Source organism: Callorhinchus milii, unplaced genomic scaffold, assembly GCF_018977255.1.
Source record: "Callorhinchus milii isolate IMCB2004 unplaced genomic scaffold, IMCB_Cmil_1.0 Scaffold8, whole genome shotgun sequence".
Classification (NCBI taxonomy): Eukaryota; Metazoa; Chordata; class Chondrichthyes; order Chimaeriformes; family Callorhinchidae; genus Callorhinchus; species Callorhinchus milii.
Genome location: NW_024704749.1, coordinates 13,155,912 through 13,172,649, shown reverse-complemented (window position 1 = coordinate 13,172,649; position 16,738 = coordinate 13,155,912). Strand labels below are relative to the sequence as shown.

Here is a 16,738-nt window from a genome sequence, read left to right as displayed (position 1 = left end):
AACTTTGTTTTATTGTAATGGAACAGTTCCTGTGATAGCTTTGTTATTCATGATAGTGTTTTGACCAATTGGTGCGTGGCAACGAAAAGTATGTTTTCAGAAAGTTTTCACACCTGGCGAAGTTTAACCTCGCTGGCAAACCCGATTCTTACATATGACTTGTGATCAGTCGCCTTAGGCAATCTTTGTTACGAGGAAATTGATTGAGAAATATCTTAACCTAATTGCTTCATACTGCTTTACTTCTCCCATACGCGTATGTGTCTGAGGAACCCTTGTGGTCCAGTACAATATATGGATTAAAATTGAAAGTCACAGCTATTAAGGAGAGGAACTTAAAGGCCTCTAATATAAATCTGTAGTCGTCATTCTCCAGGCAAAGACAGTAAAAACAGACAACAGCAAAATGTTCAGAGGGAAATTTCTCCTGTAGTAATTATATACGTTATTTTAAAATGCATACATGTTTTATACATCTAAATGCTGAACGCAAAATTGAGAAGACAATTCTTCAGTTAAAACTGGGTGTTTCTCAAAATGGAAGGAGGTGTGCAACGGTGTCCCCCAGGGATCGGTATTGGGACCACTGCTCTTTCTAATATATATTAATGATCTGGACCTGGGCATAGAGAGCACTATTTCCAAGTTTGCAGATGATACCAAGTTAGGTCGGGTAGTAAATAGTGAGGAGGACTGTAACCAACTGCAGGCAGACATACACAGAATGGTGGAATGGGCTGACATGTGGCAGATGGATTTGAATGTGGATAAGTGTGAGGTGATACACTTAGGGAGGAAAAATGATAGGAGGCAATATAGGTTTGGTAGCTCAATCTTAAGGGGGTGAACGTACAGAGAGATCGGGGTGTTCAAGTAAGCGAATCATTAAAGGTAGCGGGGCAGGTAGATAAGGCAGTAAAAAAGGCATTTAGTGTACTGAACTGTATTAGTAGGGGCATAGAGTATAAGAGTAGGGGTTATGGTTAATCTGTACAAAACACTGGTTAGGCCTCAGCTGGAGTACTGTTTCCAGTTCTGGGCACCTTACTTCAGGAAGGATATTAAGGCACTGGAAAGGGTGCAGAGGAGATTCACGAGAATGATACCAGGAATGGGGAAGCTTAGCTATGAGGACAGGCTGGAGAAGTTAGGACTTTTCCTATTAGAGAAGAGAAGGCTACGCAGGGACCTGATAGAGGTCTTCAAGATCATGAAAGGTTTCGACAGGCGAGATAGGGAAAAGCTGTTTCCGCTGGTAGGTGTGTCTGTGACCTGTGGTCACAGTCTTAAGATATCTACCAAAAGAAGCAGAGAGGAGGTTAGAAGAAATGTTTTCACTCAGCGAGTTGTTGGAATTTGGAATGATCCGCCCGAAAGGGCAGTGAAGTCCGATTCGATAACAGCTTTTAAGAGAAAACTGGATAGGTATCTGGGGAGGACGGGTTTGAGGGGTTATGGGGAGAAAGCTGGTGATTGGGGTTAGTGAAAGTGACTTGCTCTGTCAAAGAGCCGGCACAGACTCAATGGGGCGAATGGCCTCCTTCTGTGCTGTAACATTCTATGAAAAACAGTCTTTTCTTGCCCCCTTTTCTCTGAATAAAAAAACCAGAACAAACATGCGAAAGTACTGTCCAACTGCTTGGGGAAAAGGCTGAATTGGTATAAACAACAGCAACAAACAACCAAATTGAAATAGTGTCAGATGTTGGTCATTCTGTCCTGAAGTTGAGTACATATATATTGAAATCCTAAGTAGTACAGAAAAGCATTGACTTAAATATTTAAAGAGGAGATCAATTTAAGAGGACACTGTAGAAACTACATTGCGAAATGCAGGAATTACCAGCAATGCCCAGGTTTAGATATTAATAGCAAAAATAACTGGGGTCTGTAATGTGCTCTTGGTGAATTTGAATAATTCTACAAATAATTTCAATATAATATTTGATCTTTGCAAAATCACTTTATATTTAATCGCCTTTGTGTAAAAAAAATTGTTTCCCAATTAACTAGCATTTTTCTTTTGATCACAAATAAATACTGTCTGATAAAAGGTTTACTTTTCAGAATGCTGTGTAACTCTTGGGAAAGCTACAGGATTTAACACTCCCAACTTTCAGCAATTAAAACAAACATGACCTGTTGTCTTGTTCCCCATGTAAAATTCATCTTCAACACCTTCTCTCCTGCCTCGCTCTGTTTACTGCAGCGGACTTCTGTGGTTATTTGCGAGTGGGGGAGGGGGGTTGGTGAGGTTCATAACACCACCTTTGTCCTATTGTCATCAGAAAATATCTTGTGCAGTGTTCTGTTTTTTTCCCCACACACCACCCTATTCTACAGTGCACAGTGTGATGCAGTCCTTTCTGTTCTGTCCTCGCCTGCACTGCATTGCAGTCGTCTCACACAGTGTGTGTAGCAAAAGACCGAAATAACATTTTGCTGTGAGAAGTATATGTGTGTGTTTATGGATAATTTCATAACCTGAACCCATTTAAGTTGTACTTTTCTATTTCTCTTTCATTTCTTATTGCTATTTATGAAGGTTTGGGTCTGACTCATAATTGTGCAGGGCAACAGAAAATCATGTTTTTCAACTTTTCTTGATTTGTATTCACTCTACATTACTTTCTATTCAGATTTCTTGACATTGGAAAAAGCTGGTTATGTTTGATAATCTTTTTGCACTTTTAGATTTTTTAAATGGAAAAATCATTGTTAAAATGATTGTAAAAATCGGAGTGCATAAGGTGCTCTGAAGGACAGAAAGCTGAGGGCAGCAGTGAAGGGATGCTGTTTGGACAAACCAAGTATAATCGGTAGTGTAGGTTTACTAATCTAATTTAAACTGAGCGTCAAAGCTATAGTTCACTTTGCAGTGAGCTCCACTCCCAGTTGCACTGTTTTAGTTCAAAGCTCAATCTCAACTCGTTTAACCTGTTTTTTCTCAGTGGGTCAGTTTTGTTAATTCTTCCTCGAATCTCTAGAGGGAGCACTGTGCAAATTGGACCATTTCATTGCGATTCGGTGAAAATGTATCAGGTCCAACCCCTCACTCAGTCCCCAATTCACAATATAATAATAATAAGATAGTGCGGAGAAAGAAAGCTGACTGCTGAGTGGGGCAGGAGAGAGAAATACACAGCCGTGTGAAGATTAAAAGAATACATCAACTCCTTAATCATAATTTCACTTCTTTGGCTTTTATCACCAATTTCCTTGGGAGTGAGATTGCAGGAAGGATGAGTATTAGTCTGATGTAGCATAATGAAGAGATGCAAAAAAGCACCTCAGGACTGAACATAAATATTAGCTGTTCACATTGACCTGCTTGTTGATAAGGGACTGAAGGCCTGACAGACTGCAGCAGCGGTGCCTTGATGCTGATTGCAAGATGCGTTATCGGGACAGAAGATGCCAGAGCATATTTCTCCTCCCTTCAGTTCCTTTTATAGTTGCCTAAGTGCACTTGGTGCCTGCGAGAGAGATGTTGGCTTTTACGAAAGGGGTGAGTGCATTGGTACAGGACACCTTGTGAAGGACATAATTCTTGTTCCAGTCTGCGTTCATTCTGAAAGGCACTAGTGTGTCTCTCCTGATGCCTGTTGCGAAGGTAGACACTATTTTATTTCCATTATTTTCTGAAACCGCAGTTGAGTTGGACGTCTGTGTATTTTATGTATTTAATAACCACTTCAGTCACTGGTTATTTAATGGATTTGATGATTATTGCTATTTATGCGAGTTTAATTTAAAGAGAGCATTTACCTGCTGCCAGTCTTAACAGTTTGACTCGTTTTATACAGGCTGGGTTTAGTTTCTGAAAGCATTTCTCCCTTTACAATATTGGCAGTATATTGGCTCTGTGTTCTCGTTAGGACAGTTTGGTTTGCATTAGTCTTCAGATTTTCTCTGAGCAAACGGCACAAAAAATAATGTATGTAAGAATTTTATTCCATGCTTCGGTCGGCTTGCTGTGCTTTTTTAAAAATATGTTGCCCTACAGTGGAGAAAGAAAAAAATAAGTTTAAGGAGTGTTTTATAAGAAAGTTTACAAGTTCGGATTGCACGCTTCACTGACATTTAATGAGTCCAACCCAGTTCTCTGAATTGTTTTAGGTTTCAATTTGAACCCTGGATGTTATGCAAAGAATGAGATGGTTAGCAAATTCTTAGAGTTCCCTAGTTACAGTTTATCTTTTGGATGCGTCACAAATTTAGAATGTGAAATGTCTGTCGTTCTGCTAAGGTGTAAGCCCTTCACTCAAATACTCCAAGATATTAACAAATAAAACACAAGTTATTGAATATTTTTGTCCTTCAAATGAATAAACTTCTAAAAATGCAGGTCATATTGCTATAATTTACTGTGTAATCCTTTCTGCTGAATCACCAAAGCCATCTTGTAAAGCAAGTTAAAAAGTTGTGGAATGTGGTGGAACAAGAAATATCCGAAGATATTGATCACGGTATTGAAAAATAGTGTACCACTTGATTGAAAATGCCTTACACGTTTATAAATGGGTCTTTTTCCTTGCTAGTGGTTTAACCCAATGGGAAGTTAAATCATTCAGCTGCGCGGGGGTACATGTATTGATGAATTGAGTTACTAAGACGGAACGTACAATCATTATGCCCGTGAGATAAGAAATATTTTCAGAGTTAGTGAGAATGGGAAATGTTATAATGATTGTCATAAGCACATTTTATAAGCCAAAGCATTCAAGAATTGTTAAAACAACGTCAAAGAATTGAAGATGACATAGCGCACTCAACAACAAGATTACATTTGTATAGCGCCTTTCACGTCGGGAGGACGTCCCAAGGCGCTGGTAAAACAAGTGGAGGAACATCATGTGCCGAAGGTTATTTACAGCTTTGTATTTATAGTGTGCTTAATGTGGAATTCCATTGTTGGTCTGTAATATATTAGTGCAAAATACAGTAAAGGTGAATCTAATAATATTTTATGGAAAACAGCTAATGCTATACTGCTATCCAGATTTAAGGAAGAGACTAGGAGTGTAGCGTTGCCTAAGCTAAGAATGTTGATCACTCAAGGTCACTGCTGCAACGTGAGGGACAAGAGTTTACAGCTCTGAATATCCAGTCAATATTTCTAATGAACTTAGACTGAAATGCTGAATCGGATTAGTTGCCGTGCTGTCACGCTTGATAAAATAATTTTCACTAACTGGCAACAGCAGACAATTTTTAGTGAATTATATTGATAAGCAAAAGCATTCAGCATGTGATGCCAGTAAATATAGAACACAGACTGTTGCCATCAACAACAACAACAACAAGATTCCATTTATAGAGCGCTTTTTACGTCGGGAGGACGTCCCAAGGCGCTGGAAAAACAAGTGGAGGAACATCATGTGACAAAGGTTATTTACAGCTTTGTATCAAGTCCTTGTTGATGCTGCTGTGGTTGCAAGGCCAGAGTTAGCACTTTCAGTAGGTTTGTCAAAATAACATGGGGAATATAACCGTACAACCTTCGGAATATGCTAGATCCATGAATGAGACGTTTGTAGGACACTGCCATGCACAATTGGCTGTCGCGTTTCGCCCACAAAATGCTCAGTCAATTAACTTCACAATATATTCTGTGAAGCACTTTGAGACATCTCAACGATTCAAAATTCAAGGATTATTATTATTATCATGAGTACCTCAAAACAGCAAAGTCTATGTGATAAGTGATTTTTATCCTCTTTTCCCCTTAACTCCTGATCCTACTCAGCTTTCCCACCCCAGCTGAGGTGCTCCTACATGAAGTGATTTGAGATGGCCTCCTGACTCCTAATATGAAAGATGCTGCATAAACGTAAATTGTTGTGGTAGATCTGATAAATCACCAATATTGGAATGTGAATAAGACCAGGGAAGAGCATACAACAAGAAAAGACCATTTGACCCTTCAACCCTTTCCTTCCAGCATTAATCCACATTTACCCTGTTATTGACACTGCCAGCCACTCCACTGTCTGGCTTAATAAATGAAAGATGAATTGATAGTGTGTTAACAGCAGTTACATATTTCAGCACAAAGCACTTTGGGGATTAGTTGTATAACCATATGGTGGCCTATTCTGTTCTCCGGCCTTTAAAAAAGCACTATTTATATCTATTTTGAATTTAATTAAAACCTTGCACTTGTGTAGCTTTAAAAAAAGGTCATCTGGTTATCATAAAGGAAACTTCGATGAAGAAGACCTTTAGGCTATTTGATCGTGTCCTTTCAGAACACTAGCATTACAGTTGCTTTTTAGCACAATATCAAGCCATTTCTCATTATTGAATCCATTGTTTGGGACTAACCATCCTTCTTGATAACCAATTTCAGTTGTTGATTACCCTCTGGACAACGAAATACTTCTTGCATACCCCTGACCTCCTGTCCAGCTTCCATGGGAAATCTGACCGGGTTGTGCTGGGTTTACCTGTTGTGCATCTTATATACTTCACAAGGTTCCTTCTGCGCCTTCTCTGTTTGAGGTTTGAGAGCCCGAGCTAACCCCTCTCACCAATGGAACATCAGCCTCTTTGCTCTCCTCCTTGGTTTAGCTACAACCACTGATCTAGTCACCAAAATATTTTACACAGAATTTAAAAAAGGAAGGTTTGCTAACACGTGGTCACAAGAGAGATTTGGATAAAGAAGGCCCTTCAGACCGTTTTATCTCATCGTTTCAAAACCCAACCGTTTCCGCATCACAGCAGTTTCATAAACTGTGGATTGTTTTCGGTCTCATTTTCAGGCAGTCGAAGACTAATTTTTCAAGGGTCCATTGGTTAGGTATAATGTTGAGGTGGAGAGAGAGAGAAACGGCTTAAGCTGAAGCGATTTTTAGTTTTAAATTATTAATTTACTTTTAGAGTAATATGAAACTACCAAAATTGAGTTCTGAAATTTGAGTTGCTTTAATATTGTGTTACGATTTCTTTCAGCATCATGATGATGCATGAGCTAAAAATGTGCCTTTTTATACCACTGTTGGGAGGGGGAACAGGACCTGCATTGTGCAGTCGGGGGCCGAAGGGAACGCTGACACCAGCTGCCATAGTTAAGGGTTTGTTTAATTCACGTGACCCTGATCTCCTTCTCAATGTCATAACCCCTTCACTGAGACAACATACAGAAGCCAGAAAGATTGCGGTATGAATCAGTATTTCAGCTTTCATAAAAGTTTTGATTATGATTTTAGTTCTGCATTTTATGATTGTTTTTGCTTTCTAGAATATAATGAAACCGCTGTTTATCTTTTTTTTTTAAAAAGCTGCACGTTTGTGAACAAACTGGCGTTTTCATTACACTCGATTAACTTGTTTCCCATCTATCAGAGTCTAACATCATGAGACCAACGATCTGTCTGAAAGCTCTCGTAAGGGTTGTTATTTCACTACAAACCTCTGCATCTTTGACACAATAATTATACCGCTGACTAACAGGGACTGTTCTTGTGTTGTGTTGTGGATGGGTCTATATGTTCCATTGGAATCAGACTTGAAATTAATAAGTAAATCCCACTCAGGAATAAGTCCTGATCTGAAATTCACAATATAAATATTGGTAAATGGTAAACATTCTTGGTTTGTGAGTCATTCTTTTTACTGAGGATTTGATCGCTCAGATGAAGAGTTTCTTTTAAATTGCTTCTGTTTTTCTGCTGTGTGTTGGTAAGAGAACAGGAACAGTCAGTGATCTTAGCATTGCTCACTTCCTGTTTTGTTTCCAAACTCTGAGAGGTGGAAATAGATGGAATGCTAATTTCATAGATTTCCATGACCAAAGAGGGTTTCAGGCCAGCCTTCCTTGAAAGTCAGTTTGTGAAGAGCAGCTACTGAGTTGTCAGTGCTAATGGATTCATAGGAACTAACGGATCAGGTGGTTTATCCCTGACATTGAGATTGGCAAGAGAAGAGGAAAAGTAACGCACTGTTGTAAGTTGCTTCATCTGAAGCTTTATTGACTTCCACAGCTCAGTGTTGCTGGTTACATGTGAAATGAATTAAACAGAGTTGCTTTCAAGAAAGATTAAATGTAAACTACTACTTTTGGGAGCAGTTAAAAAAGCTGGTGAAGGGTGTGCAGAAGGAAAGGATTTGTATGAAGTGATATTTTATTATGTATTCCTTCATCTTTAAAGTTTAAAGTACTTGATGAACATATGAGGGGGAAGGGAATAGAGGAACATAGGTGATGGAAATTGGTTTGGAGAGTCGTATGGAGTATAAATGCTGACTTGTTGGCCCGAATGGCCTGTTTCCGTGCTGTAACTATATTCTGCACGACAGACCAGGATTTGCGGTGGTAGTTAGCACGAGAATACTCCATTCAGTATCTAACCTTTGTTTAGTCTTGGGCTGGTTATGACCTCATCGTTCCAGAATTCCAACGCTTCCCGTTATAGCTTCAAATTGGTTCTGAAATCAGTCCGGTGTCCGGGCATCAACCACCTTTTTTCTTGTAACTGGTGCCAGCTGTGATTATCCTCTGTAAAGAAATATGTAAAGAACTAAAGAAATGTGTACCCTGCCAGTTATCACAGTGGATGCCAACTATTTCTGTTTTAAGCTCTGCGCAAACATGAGTATTTTTCCTTTTTGTGACTGAATCAGATTTTTAGATGGAAAGATTATCAAAAACCTGGAGTTCCATATTCAGATCATTCATTTGAACTCGATTAATTTTTATTTTGGCTTCAGCAAATAGTTCTTTAGCTTCAGGGCAGAGAAATATGCAATTGCTCTGTTGAGAAATTGGTGTAAAAAGAAGTCCAAACCACTTGAGATTTATAGTAACTGCCAATGTTTAGCCACATAGCCAATCACAACGTGAACGACATAGCCAATCATGTTTGTTTCATATCATGGCTAAAACACATTAACTTTTAAAGCTATTGCAACTCTTGCAGGCATTCCTCCCTTTTCCCCAGCTAAGCATTTAAACTCTGACGGAGACATTGTTGGAGAAGGGAACCATTCTAAATCCTTGACTGTATTGCATAAGGCAATACTCTGTCCATAATCATTGCCAAAATTCCCGATTAAGGATTGCAGACCCTGAATATATTTTGTTGGCTTTGCACCTTTTTGGACAGAAGTGTCCAAAAAATTGATTTTATTCTTCCAGCCAGATTTTCCCAAACCCTGTATATGCAGTATGAAAATATTGTTACAGCAAATATCCAAACAGGAAATTGACAGAAAACAGCACAGCAGTTATGTGTTCGGAAGCTTTATTGAGGCAAGAACATATTTCCAGATAAGAGAGCTCAACAAATGGCAGACTTTATCAAGCTCAAAGGGTTTCAATGTTAACAAGAACCAAAAGTTAAAGAATTGTTAAAAGTTCTGCTGACGGATCATTGGATTTTTAACGTAGAATGAGACCAGCCATCAGTCAGCACTGCTGCTGAGCTCCTCAAACTGCACAGGAAGCCAGCAAGCACTTCACAAGGTCTCCAGGGATGGTGGGAGACAATGATGATGATAATAATAATAATAATAATAATAATAAATGTGCTAAGTGCAGGAAGCTGCCCATTAACAGTCTGAACCAGAAGTATGCTGCACATCCCATGTTTCACCTTCTTACATTCAGCCATCTGAGGCTGGCTGGCTAGCGAGATCTGCTCTGGCTGTTCCTAGTTTTAAAATCTGCATAGATTAACCTCAGAGCTGCCTCTCCAGTCCTCCAGCTGTGCTGTGAATAATGATTCAACTTGGATTTGGGTCTCGCTTCTTTGAAGGAGGGAAAGCAAAAGAGACCAAGTTGATGCGATCAAGTGAGATCTGTAGGATAACAACATTCCGAAAAAACAAATCTAGTGGTCAAGAAGCAACCTCATTGTGTGGAATGAATTGCTTTCAAGGAACGTGAAAGATTATTGCAAAGGTAGATATTTAACATTGTTATCACTGGGGAAGCTTTGGTGCAGGGAGTCTAGTTGCTGTACATACACTGTGTGCTGGCCTCACCGTTGGAAGTGAAGGATTTTCCATTCAGTATATTTAACCTGCGACTCTTTTCGCTTAACAGATGCTTGACCCAAAGTCAGATGACCCGTCCGAAATGCCATCTGAGGAAAAGGCTGCCATCTGTGATCTCCAGCCAACTGATGGAGCAGCTGCTGAAAATGACAAGACTCCAGAGGAACAGACAGACCCTGATGAGCAAAGAGAGAGTCATGAAGAACTGAATGATGTCAAATCTCAGAACTTTCGAGTACCGTTCATCATACCAGAGGTCAGACTGGACAAGAGCTTTAGCCAAAGTGCTGAGGCTTTGCCCAATTTTCACATTGACGCTGCAGATGAGGATGAAGAGGAAGATGATGAAGATGAGGACGATGACAGTGACGATAGTTATGTGGATAGAAATGACTCGAAGCGTCGCAGTATGATTGAAACATCAGCTTGTGAGAAACATTGCACTCTGACCGTCCAGAACTCACTGAGACGCCGCACACACAGTGAGGGCAGCCTCCTGCAGGAGCCCAAGACACAGTGCTTCACATCTGACAATGCTCTCAACTGCTCGGGCTGTGATGGACAGAACATGAAGAGCGACTGGGCTCCACCTTCTCCGAAGACCCTCAAAAAAGAGATTGCGAACGTCAGAAATGGTGGTTCCATGCATCAGTTATGCCTCATCTTCTCTGGCCACAAGGTGAGTGCTCCAAACTTTTCTTTCTTTTGATTTTATGAAATTGCTTTTAACAACTGATTGAACATATTTGCATGTACACTTGGAAAGCTAAGAAACCGTAATCTATCAGTGACACCATGATATAGATATTTAGTGATATTGCAGTCAAACCCAATGGTTCGCAGTCTAAAAGATTGCCTTCACATTAGGGAGTTCCTCCCAGGGTCCTCGTCGACAATCCCCCAAATGAAATCAGTAACTGCAGGGTTTGCCTACAAAATACACAGGAACTACCCTATACAGTAAAATCCTGTGAAGCCTTTTGAGACATCTTCCTGATATGAACGGTGTTGTATCATTAATATTATGTATTATGAAACATAATACTTTGCCTTCAAATTTCATTGAACCTGCAGTCCTGATAATTCTTAGAGCCATTCTGGAGTATTTTTCACTTTTATGATGAAACCCAACAGTGTAATTATTAGAAAGCAACACAAAAATGATTGTTTTTGATAGATGGTGGCATTAAAACGATTTCAACACACATGAAACAGCCTGAGGCAAGATAATAATAAAACCACTCAGAATATTCTCCAGCTCTATATCACAGTACAATCTTGTGCAGAATATTGACCACCAGATGAATTGCATTGAAGGGTCTGCTGGAACGTGTGCAGTGCAATAACATTGATAAATGAATACAGCGATGTTTGAATTCCTTATCGATTTGCTGTTGTGTTCTCTTATGTGCCAGACATCAGCTGTGCCTGTGTGTGTGTGGTGTGTGTGTGTGTGGGACTCGCAATTTCTCTCATCTGCAGGTTTTGTTCGACCCTGAGCTGTCCTTTCTCCCTCACATCCGCACCACAACTGGCACCGCCTTCCATCACCTCCGGAATATCGCCAGATTACGGCACTACCTCACCCCTCACGCCGCTGAAACCCTGGTTCACGCCTTTGTCACCTCAAGGCTGGACTATGGGAACTCTCTCCTCGCCGGCCTTCCCGCCACCTCCCTCCACAAGCTGCAGGTCATTCAGAACTCTGCAGCTCGTGTACTGTCCCGCACCAGGCTTCGCGATCACATCACTCCCACCCTCGCTCGCCTCCACTGGCTCCCCATCCCCCAGAGGATTGATTTCAAGATCCTCATCCTCACCTACAAGGCCATTCACGGCCTTGCTCCCTCCTACCTCTCCAACCTACTATCCCCTACCTACCTGCCCGTACCCTCCGTTCCTCTGGCTCCGGTCTGCTCCACGTCCCCCGCCCCAACCGCCCTACTATCGGTGGTCGGGCCTTCAGCCTCTCAGCCCCCAGGCTCTGGAACTCCATCCCCCAGTGCCTTCGCCTTGCTTCCTCCCTTTCCTCCTTCAAGGCCGGTCTCAAAACCTTTCTCTTTGACCGTGCCTTCAGCTCCCCTCTCGACTCTCTTCCTCCTCCTCGCTCTCTCCCTTCCCTCCCCTCACCCTGACCATTTCCCCCCTCCTCTCTCCCTCCCTTCCCTCTCCACACCCTGACCATGTCCCCCCTGCTCGGGTCATGACCCAACTGTGCAGCGCCTTGGGACGTCCTCCTGACGTGAAAGGCGCTCTATAAATGGAATCTTGTTGTTGTTGTTGTTGTTGTAGTTAGTTGGTACTACTCTTGCCTAGGCCAGTTGAACTTCAACAGTCTAGACTAATGCTTCAATGCAATGCTTGGGGAGAGCTGCATTGTTGGAGATGACATCCTTTGGATAAGACATTAAATCGAGGTCCTGTCTTACCTGTTCAGATGGATGTTAAAGATCCCATGGCACTATTGAACAAGAACAATTTTACATTTATACAATGCTTTTCACACCAGGAGGATATCTCACAGAATCAAATAGCACCTCGAGTTGGAGGTATTCGAAAAGAGAGGAGAGTTTCAACAATCTCCAAATGATCATATTAGTCATTCATTTCTTTGCTGTGTTCCCATTTGGCTGACTTCTCGTGGAGTCCTCGGTGGTTAGAGCACTCGCTTTGCAAGCGAGAAACCTGAGTTCAATTCCAGGCAGAGGGCGAAACCTTGAGCAAGTTTCCTTACTCCACACCCAATAATAATCCCTCCAAAACTAAAAACAATAATTAAATTGGTCATTTTCAATCTACGACTGTTTGTGCGACATTGCTGTGCGCAATTGGCTGCCACGTTCGCCCACAAATATACAGTTAATTCACTTTACAGTGTGTTCTGTGAAGCGCTTTGGGATGTCCTCCCGACGTGAAAAGCGCTATATCAAATGCAAGGATTATTATTCTTATTCTTTGCTTACACGTAGTGTCACTGCACTTTATAGTAATTCCTATGAAGTGCTTTGACACATGTGGAAACCCATTATCGTGTGTAATATTATGCAAACCAGACTGAGAGTTCTACGCAATCCGCAAGCTAACTCCACATAGACATTCCCGTGTGTGGAATGGAACCCTTATGCTTTCTCTGAAAGTACACAGTCCGTTTACCTAAACCCTGACAGTATTAGGCAATGGTTAGCAAGAATCGAGGCTTAGGAATGAATAATTCCTGGGAGTTTGACACTTTATATACTTCATATACTTTCACTTTATACTAGAATAGATCACTTTCCTTTTCTACACTTTAAAAATAATGAAGTACCGTATTACATATTTAATATCAGATAGATGCTGGAAAGTGCCTGATTTGAAAGGCGCTCTATATAAATACAATTTGTTGTTGAAAAATCTGGTAGCAAATTTGATGTTCCCTGGATCCAGACTTTAAACTTTATCTGTATATCTAGTTGTACCAGTACATTTGTAAAGAAACATGATACTGATTAGCTTAAGTGACAATACTACGAAATCTACAGATATATGATTCAAGACTTTTTCTGGCAAGTCTCAATACTTAGCCGTCATCTGATATGCCAATGTGTAGAATTTCTTGTAAAGTTTGCGTATAAAATAAATGCTGTTTCCAGTAAAATACTTTTAAGTACTTGGTTTTGTACCAGACAAATAGGAGTATGAGCAGTCTTAAACGCAATGTTTTCTCAACTAGAAAAATCTTTTGTTACAATAGTTTGTAATTGTTAAAGAAAATGATATCTGTTGCTGAGGCCATAGCAAACAATGAAACTCACAACTGTTTAGTACGATGGTCTATAGGTTTGAGGGTTAATTGTGATCATCAGAGTAATTAGAATACTAATGGCTATTGACTTTGTCATCCGCATTGTTACATCTCTTATTGACATTGTTGTGGATGTTCTGCAGGCCCCAGAGTTGTACAATAACTCTGAGCACTAATTAATTGGATGCTATAATAACAGGACTAGTGCCCTGATTATGAGGAGTGATAAAAAATTTGAACTGGATTAGAGAGGACAAAAGCATCACAATCATTTGAAAGTGTTTGACTGCACAAGGGTTTTGCCAGTGTTATCATCCTTTTGCTTTTCCAGAAGGACTCTAGAACCAATAAATAATATAATAATCATTGGATTGACTGAACACCTTATTACATAAATATCTCAAAGCGCTTCAGAGTTTTCTGTAAAGTGTAGTGACTGTTTGTAGGAGAACACAGTAGCCAATTTGCGCACAGCAATATTCCACAAACGGCCATCAAGCGAATGTTGGTACCAGAATCTTTAACTTGTACAGCCAGGCACTTGGGCTCTTTTGGACTGTGTATTGTCTACATACTCTCTGTTTTTGGGGCAGAAAATTTGGAAGGTGTTCAGGTGACCCAACCTTTTTTAAATTCAAATGCTTTTTTTATAGAAGCGGATTTAGTTGTGGATTGCAGCACAATGTAATGTGTTTGTTATGGGTGTGGCCTCATTAACACAGCATCATTTATCAAATGCTCATTGTTTTTACACTCAGCTGCTTCTATGAATAACATTAGAATACATTGGAATAAACAGCACAGAAACAGGCCATTTGGCCCAACTGGTCTATGCCGGTGTTTATGCTCCACATAAGCCTCTTCCTGCCCTTCCTCAACTAAGCGTATCAACAGAACCTTCTATTCCTTTCTCCCTCATGTACCTATCTAGCTTTCCCTTAAATACATGTATATATTTGCATAACTCCTTGTTGGCAAGTTCCACATTCCCACTACTCTCTGTGTGAAGAAATTTCTTCTAACTTCCCTATTTGATCTATTGGTGACTATTTTATATTGATGGCCCCTGGTTTTGGTCTCCCTCACAGGTGGAAACATTTTCCCTATGTCGGCCCTATCAAAACCTTTCATCATTTTAAAGACCTCTATCAGGTCACCCCTTACACTCCTCTTTTCAAGAGAAAAGAATCCAAGTATGTTCAGCCTTTCCTGATAGGTATAACCTCTCAGTTCTGGGATCATCCTCGTGAATCTCCTTTGCACCCTTTCCAGTGCCTCTACATCCCTTCTATAATGTGGGGACCAGAACTGCACACAGTATTCTAAGGTTCTAGAGAAGTTTACCATAACTTCTCTGCTTTTAATTTCTATCCCTCTAGAAATGAACCCCAATGCCTGGTTTGCCTTCTTTATGGCCTTATTAACCTGTGTTGCTACTTTTAGTGAATTGTGTATGTGTACCCCTAGATCCCTTTGCTCCTCTACCCCATTTAGGTTTTTATTTTCCAGGATGTATGTGACTTCCTTATTCCTACTACCAATATGTACCACCTCACACTTTTCTACATTGAAATGTATTTGCCATTTAAATGCCCATTCAGCAAGTTTATTAATGACATAACATAACATGTAGGAGCAGGAGTAGGCCATTCGGCCCTTCAAGCCCACCCCGACATTCAATCATGGCTGATCTTCTAATCTAACTCCAGCTAATAACCTGACCCTGCCTTACGCTGTCGCGGTCTGTGAGCTTATCTTGTTCATTCCTTAGTGGCCCTGTTTCTATTTTGATTTTTCTTTTATTAGAGGGAGTTCCCCCTTGTTGGGTTGCTTACATACTGGGTAAGAAAGGAGTCCTATACACATTGAAGGAACTCCATTCCCTTATTCACTTTACCTACCTTTTCTGGCCAATTTATTTGGGGGCAATTGAAATCCCCCACGATTATTATTCGATGGCTTTTACTCATTTCCCTAATTTGCTTGCATATTGCTTCCTCTACGTCCCTTCAACTATTAGGTGATCTGTAGAGCACCCCTATTTGTGTGATTGATCCCTTCTTATCTTTTATCTCTATCCACACAGATTCTGTTTCTATCTTACTGTTGGCTGTGACCCTTTTTTTTACCGCCATGATGTTATCCCTAACGAGTAGAACTACTACACCGCCCTTTTTACCATCTCTATCCTTTCTAAATACAATATACCCTGCAATGTTTAATTACCAGTCCTGTTCTTTCTGTAGCCATGTTTCAGTAATCCCAATTATATCTGGTTCCTCACTACAAGTTATTGCCTCCAGTTCTCCTGTTTTATTTTGGATGCTGTGCATATTGCTGTACAGACAGTTTCATTCATTATTATTAATTGTTCCTCTCATTTTATTTTTGAAAGTCTTTTCATACTTCTGTTCTATAATTGTACTAATTCTCCTTATTCCTTACTTATATTCTCCTTATTTCTTACTTTTGTCTGGCTTGAGTCATTTCCTTCTGATCCCTCCCCCCGTTTATTAGTTTAAAGCCTTTGCCACAGCGCTATTTACACTTTCCGCTAGGTCTTTGGTACCCTTCCTTCAGGTGGAGCCTGTCCCATTTGTACAGCTCCTTCCTGTCCCAGTATTGGTGCCAGCGTCCCCATGAAGTGGAACCTTTTTCCCCACACCAAACCTTTAGCCACATGTTAACTTTCCTAATCTGTTTCTCCCTATTCCAATTTGCACGTGGCTCAAGTAATAATCCAGAAATTATTACCCTCGAGGTCCTGTCTTTCAATTTAGCTCCTAACTCCTGAAACTCCCTCTGCAGGACCTCCTCCCTGTTTTTCCCTATGTCGTTTGTCCGAACATGGACCACGACAACTGGATCTGCCCCCTCCCTTCCAAATTGCTCTTCAGCTGCTTCGAGATATCCCTTACCCTGGCACCAGGTAGGCAACACACCCTTCAGGAC

General features: G+C 40.6%; 1 protein-coding gene across 4 annotated transcripts in view; it reads left to right on the top strand.

Annotated features, from left to right (window-relative positions):
- The window catches only part of rgs3a (regulator of G protein signaling 3a), a 74,232-nt gene that overhangs the window by 40,680 nt on the left and 16,814 nt on the right, over positions 1 to 16,738 (top strand). The window contains exons 1-2 of one of the 4 annotated variants that reach the window (XM_042337307.1): positions 3,001 to 3,508; positions 10,052 to 10,681. In XM_042337307.1, coding sequence (XP_042193241.1) covers positions 3,488 to 3,508; positions 10,052 to 10,681 — 651 coding nt within the window. In that variant the 5' untranslated portion in view covers positions 3,001 to 3,487. Of the gene's footprint in view, positions 1 to 3,000; positions 3,509 to 3,528; positions 3,614 to 7,113; positions 7,166 to 10,051; positions 10,682 to 16,738 lie in introns of those variants that run through there. The other 3 variants (XM_042337308.1, XM_042337309.1, XM_042337306.1) reach the window with 3 other exon arrangements.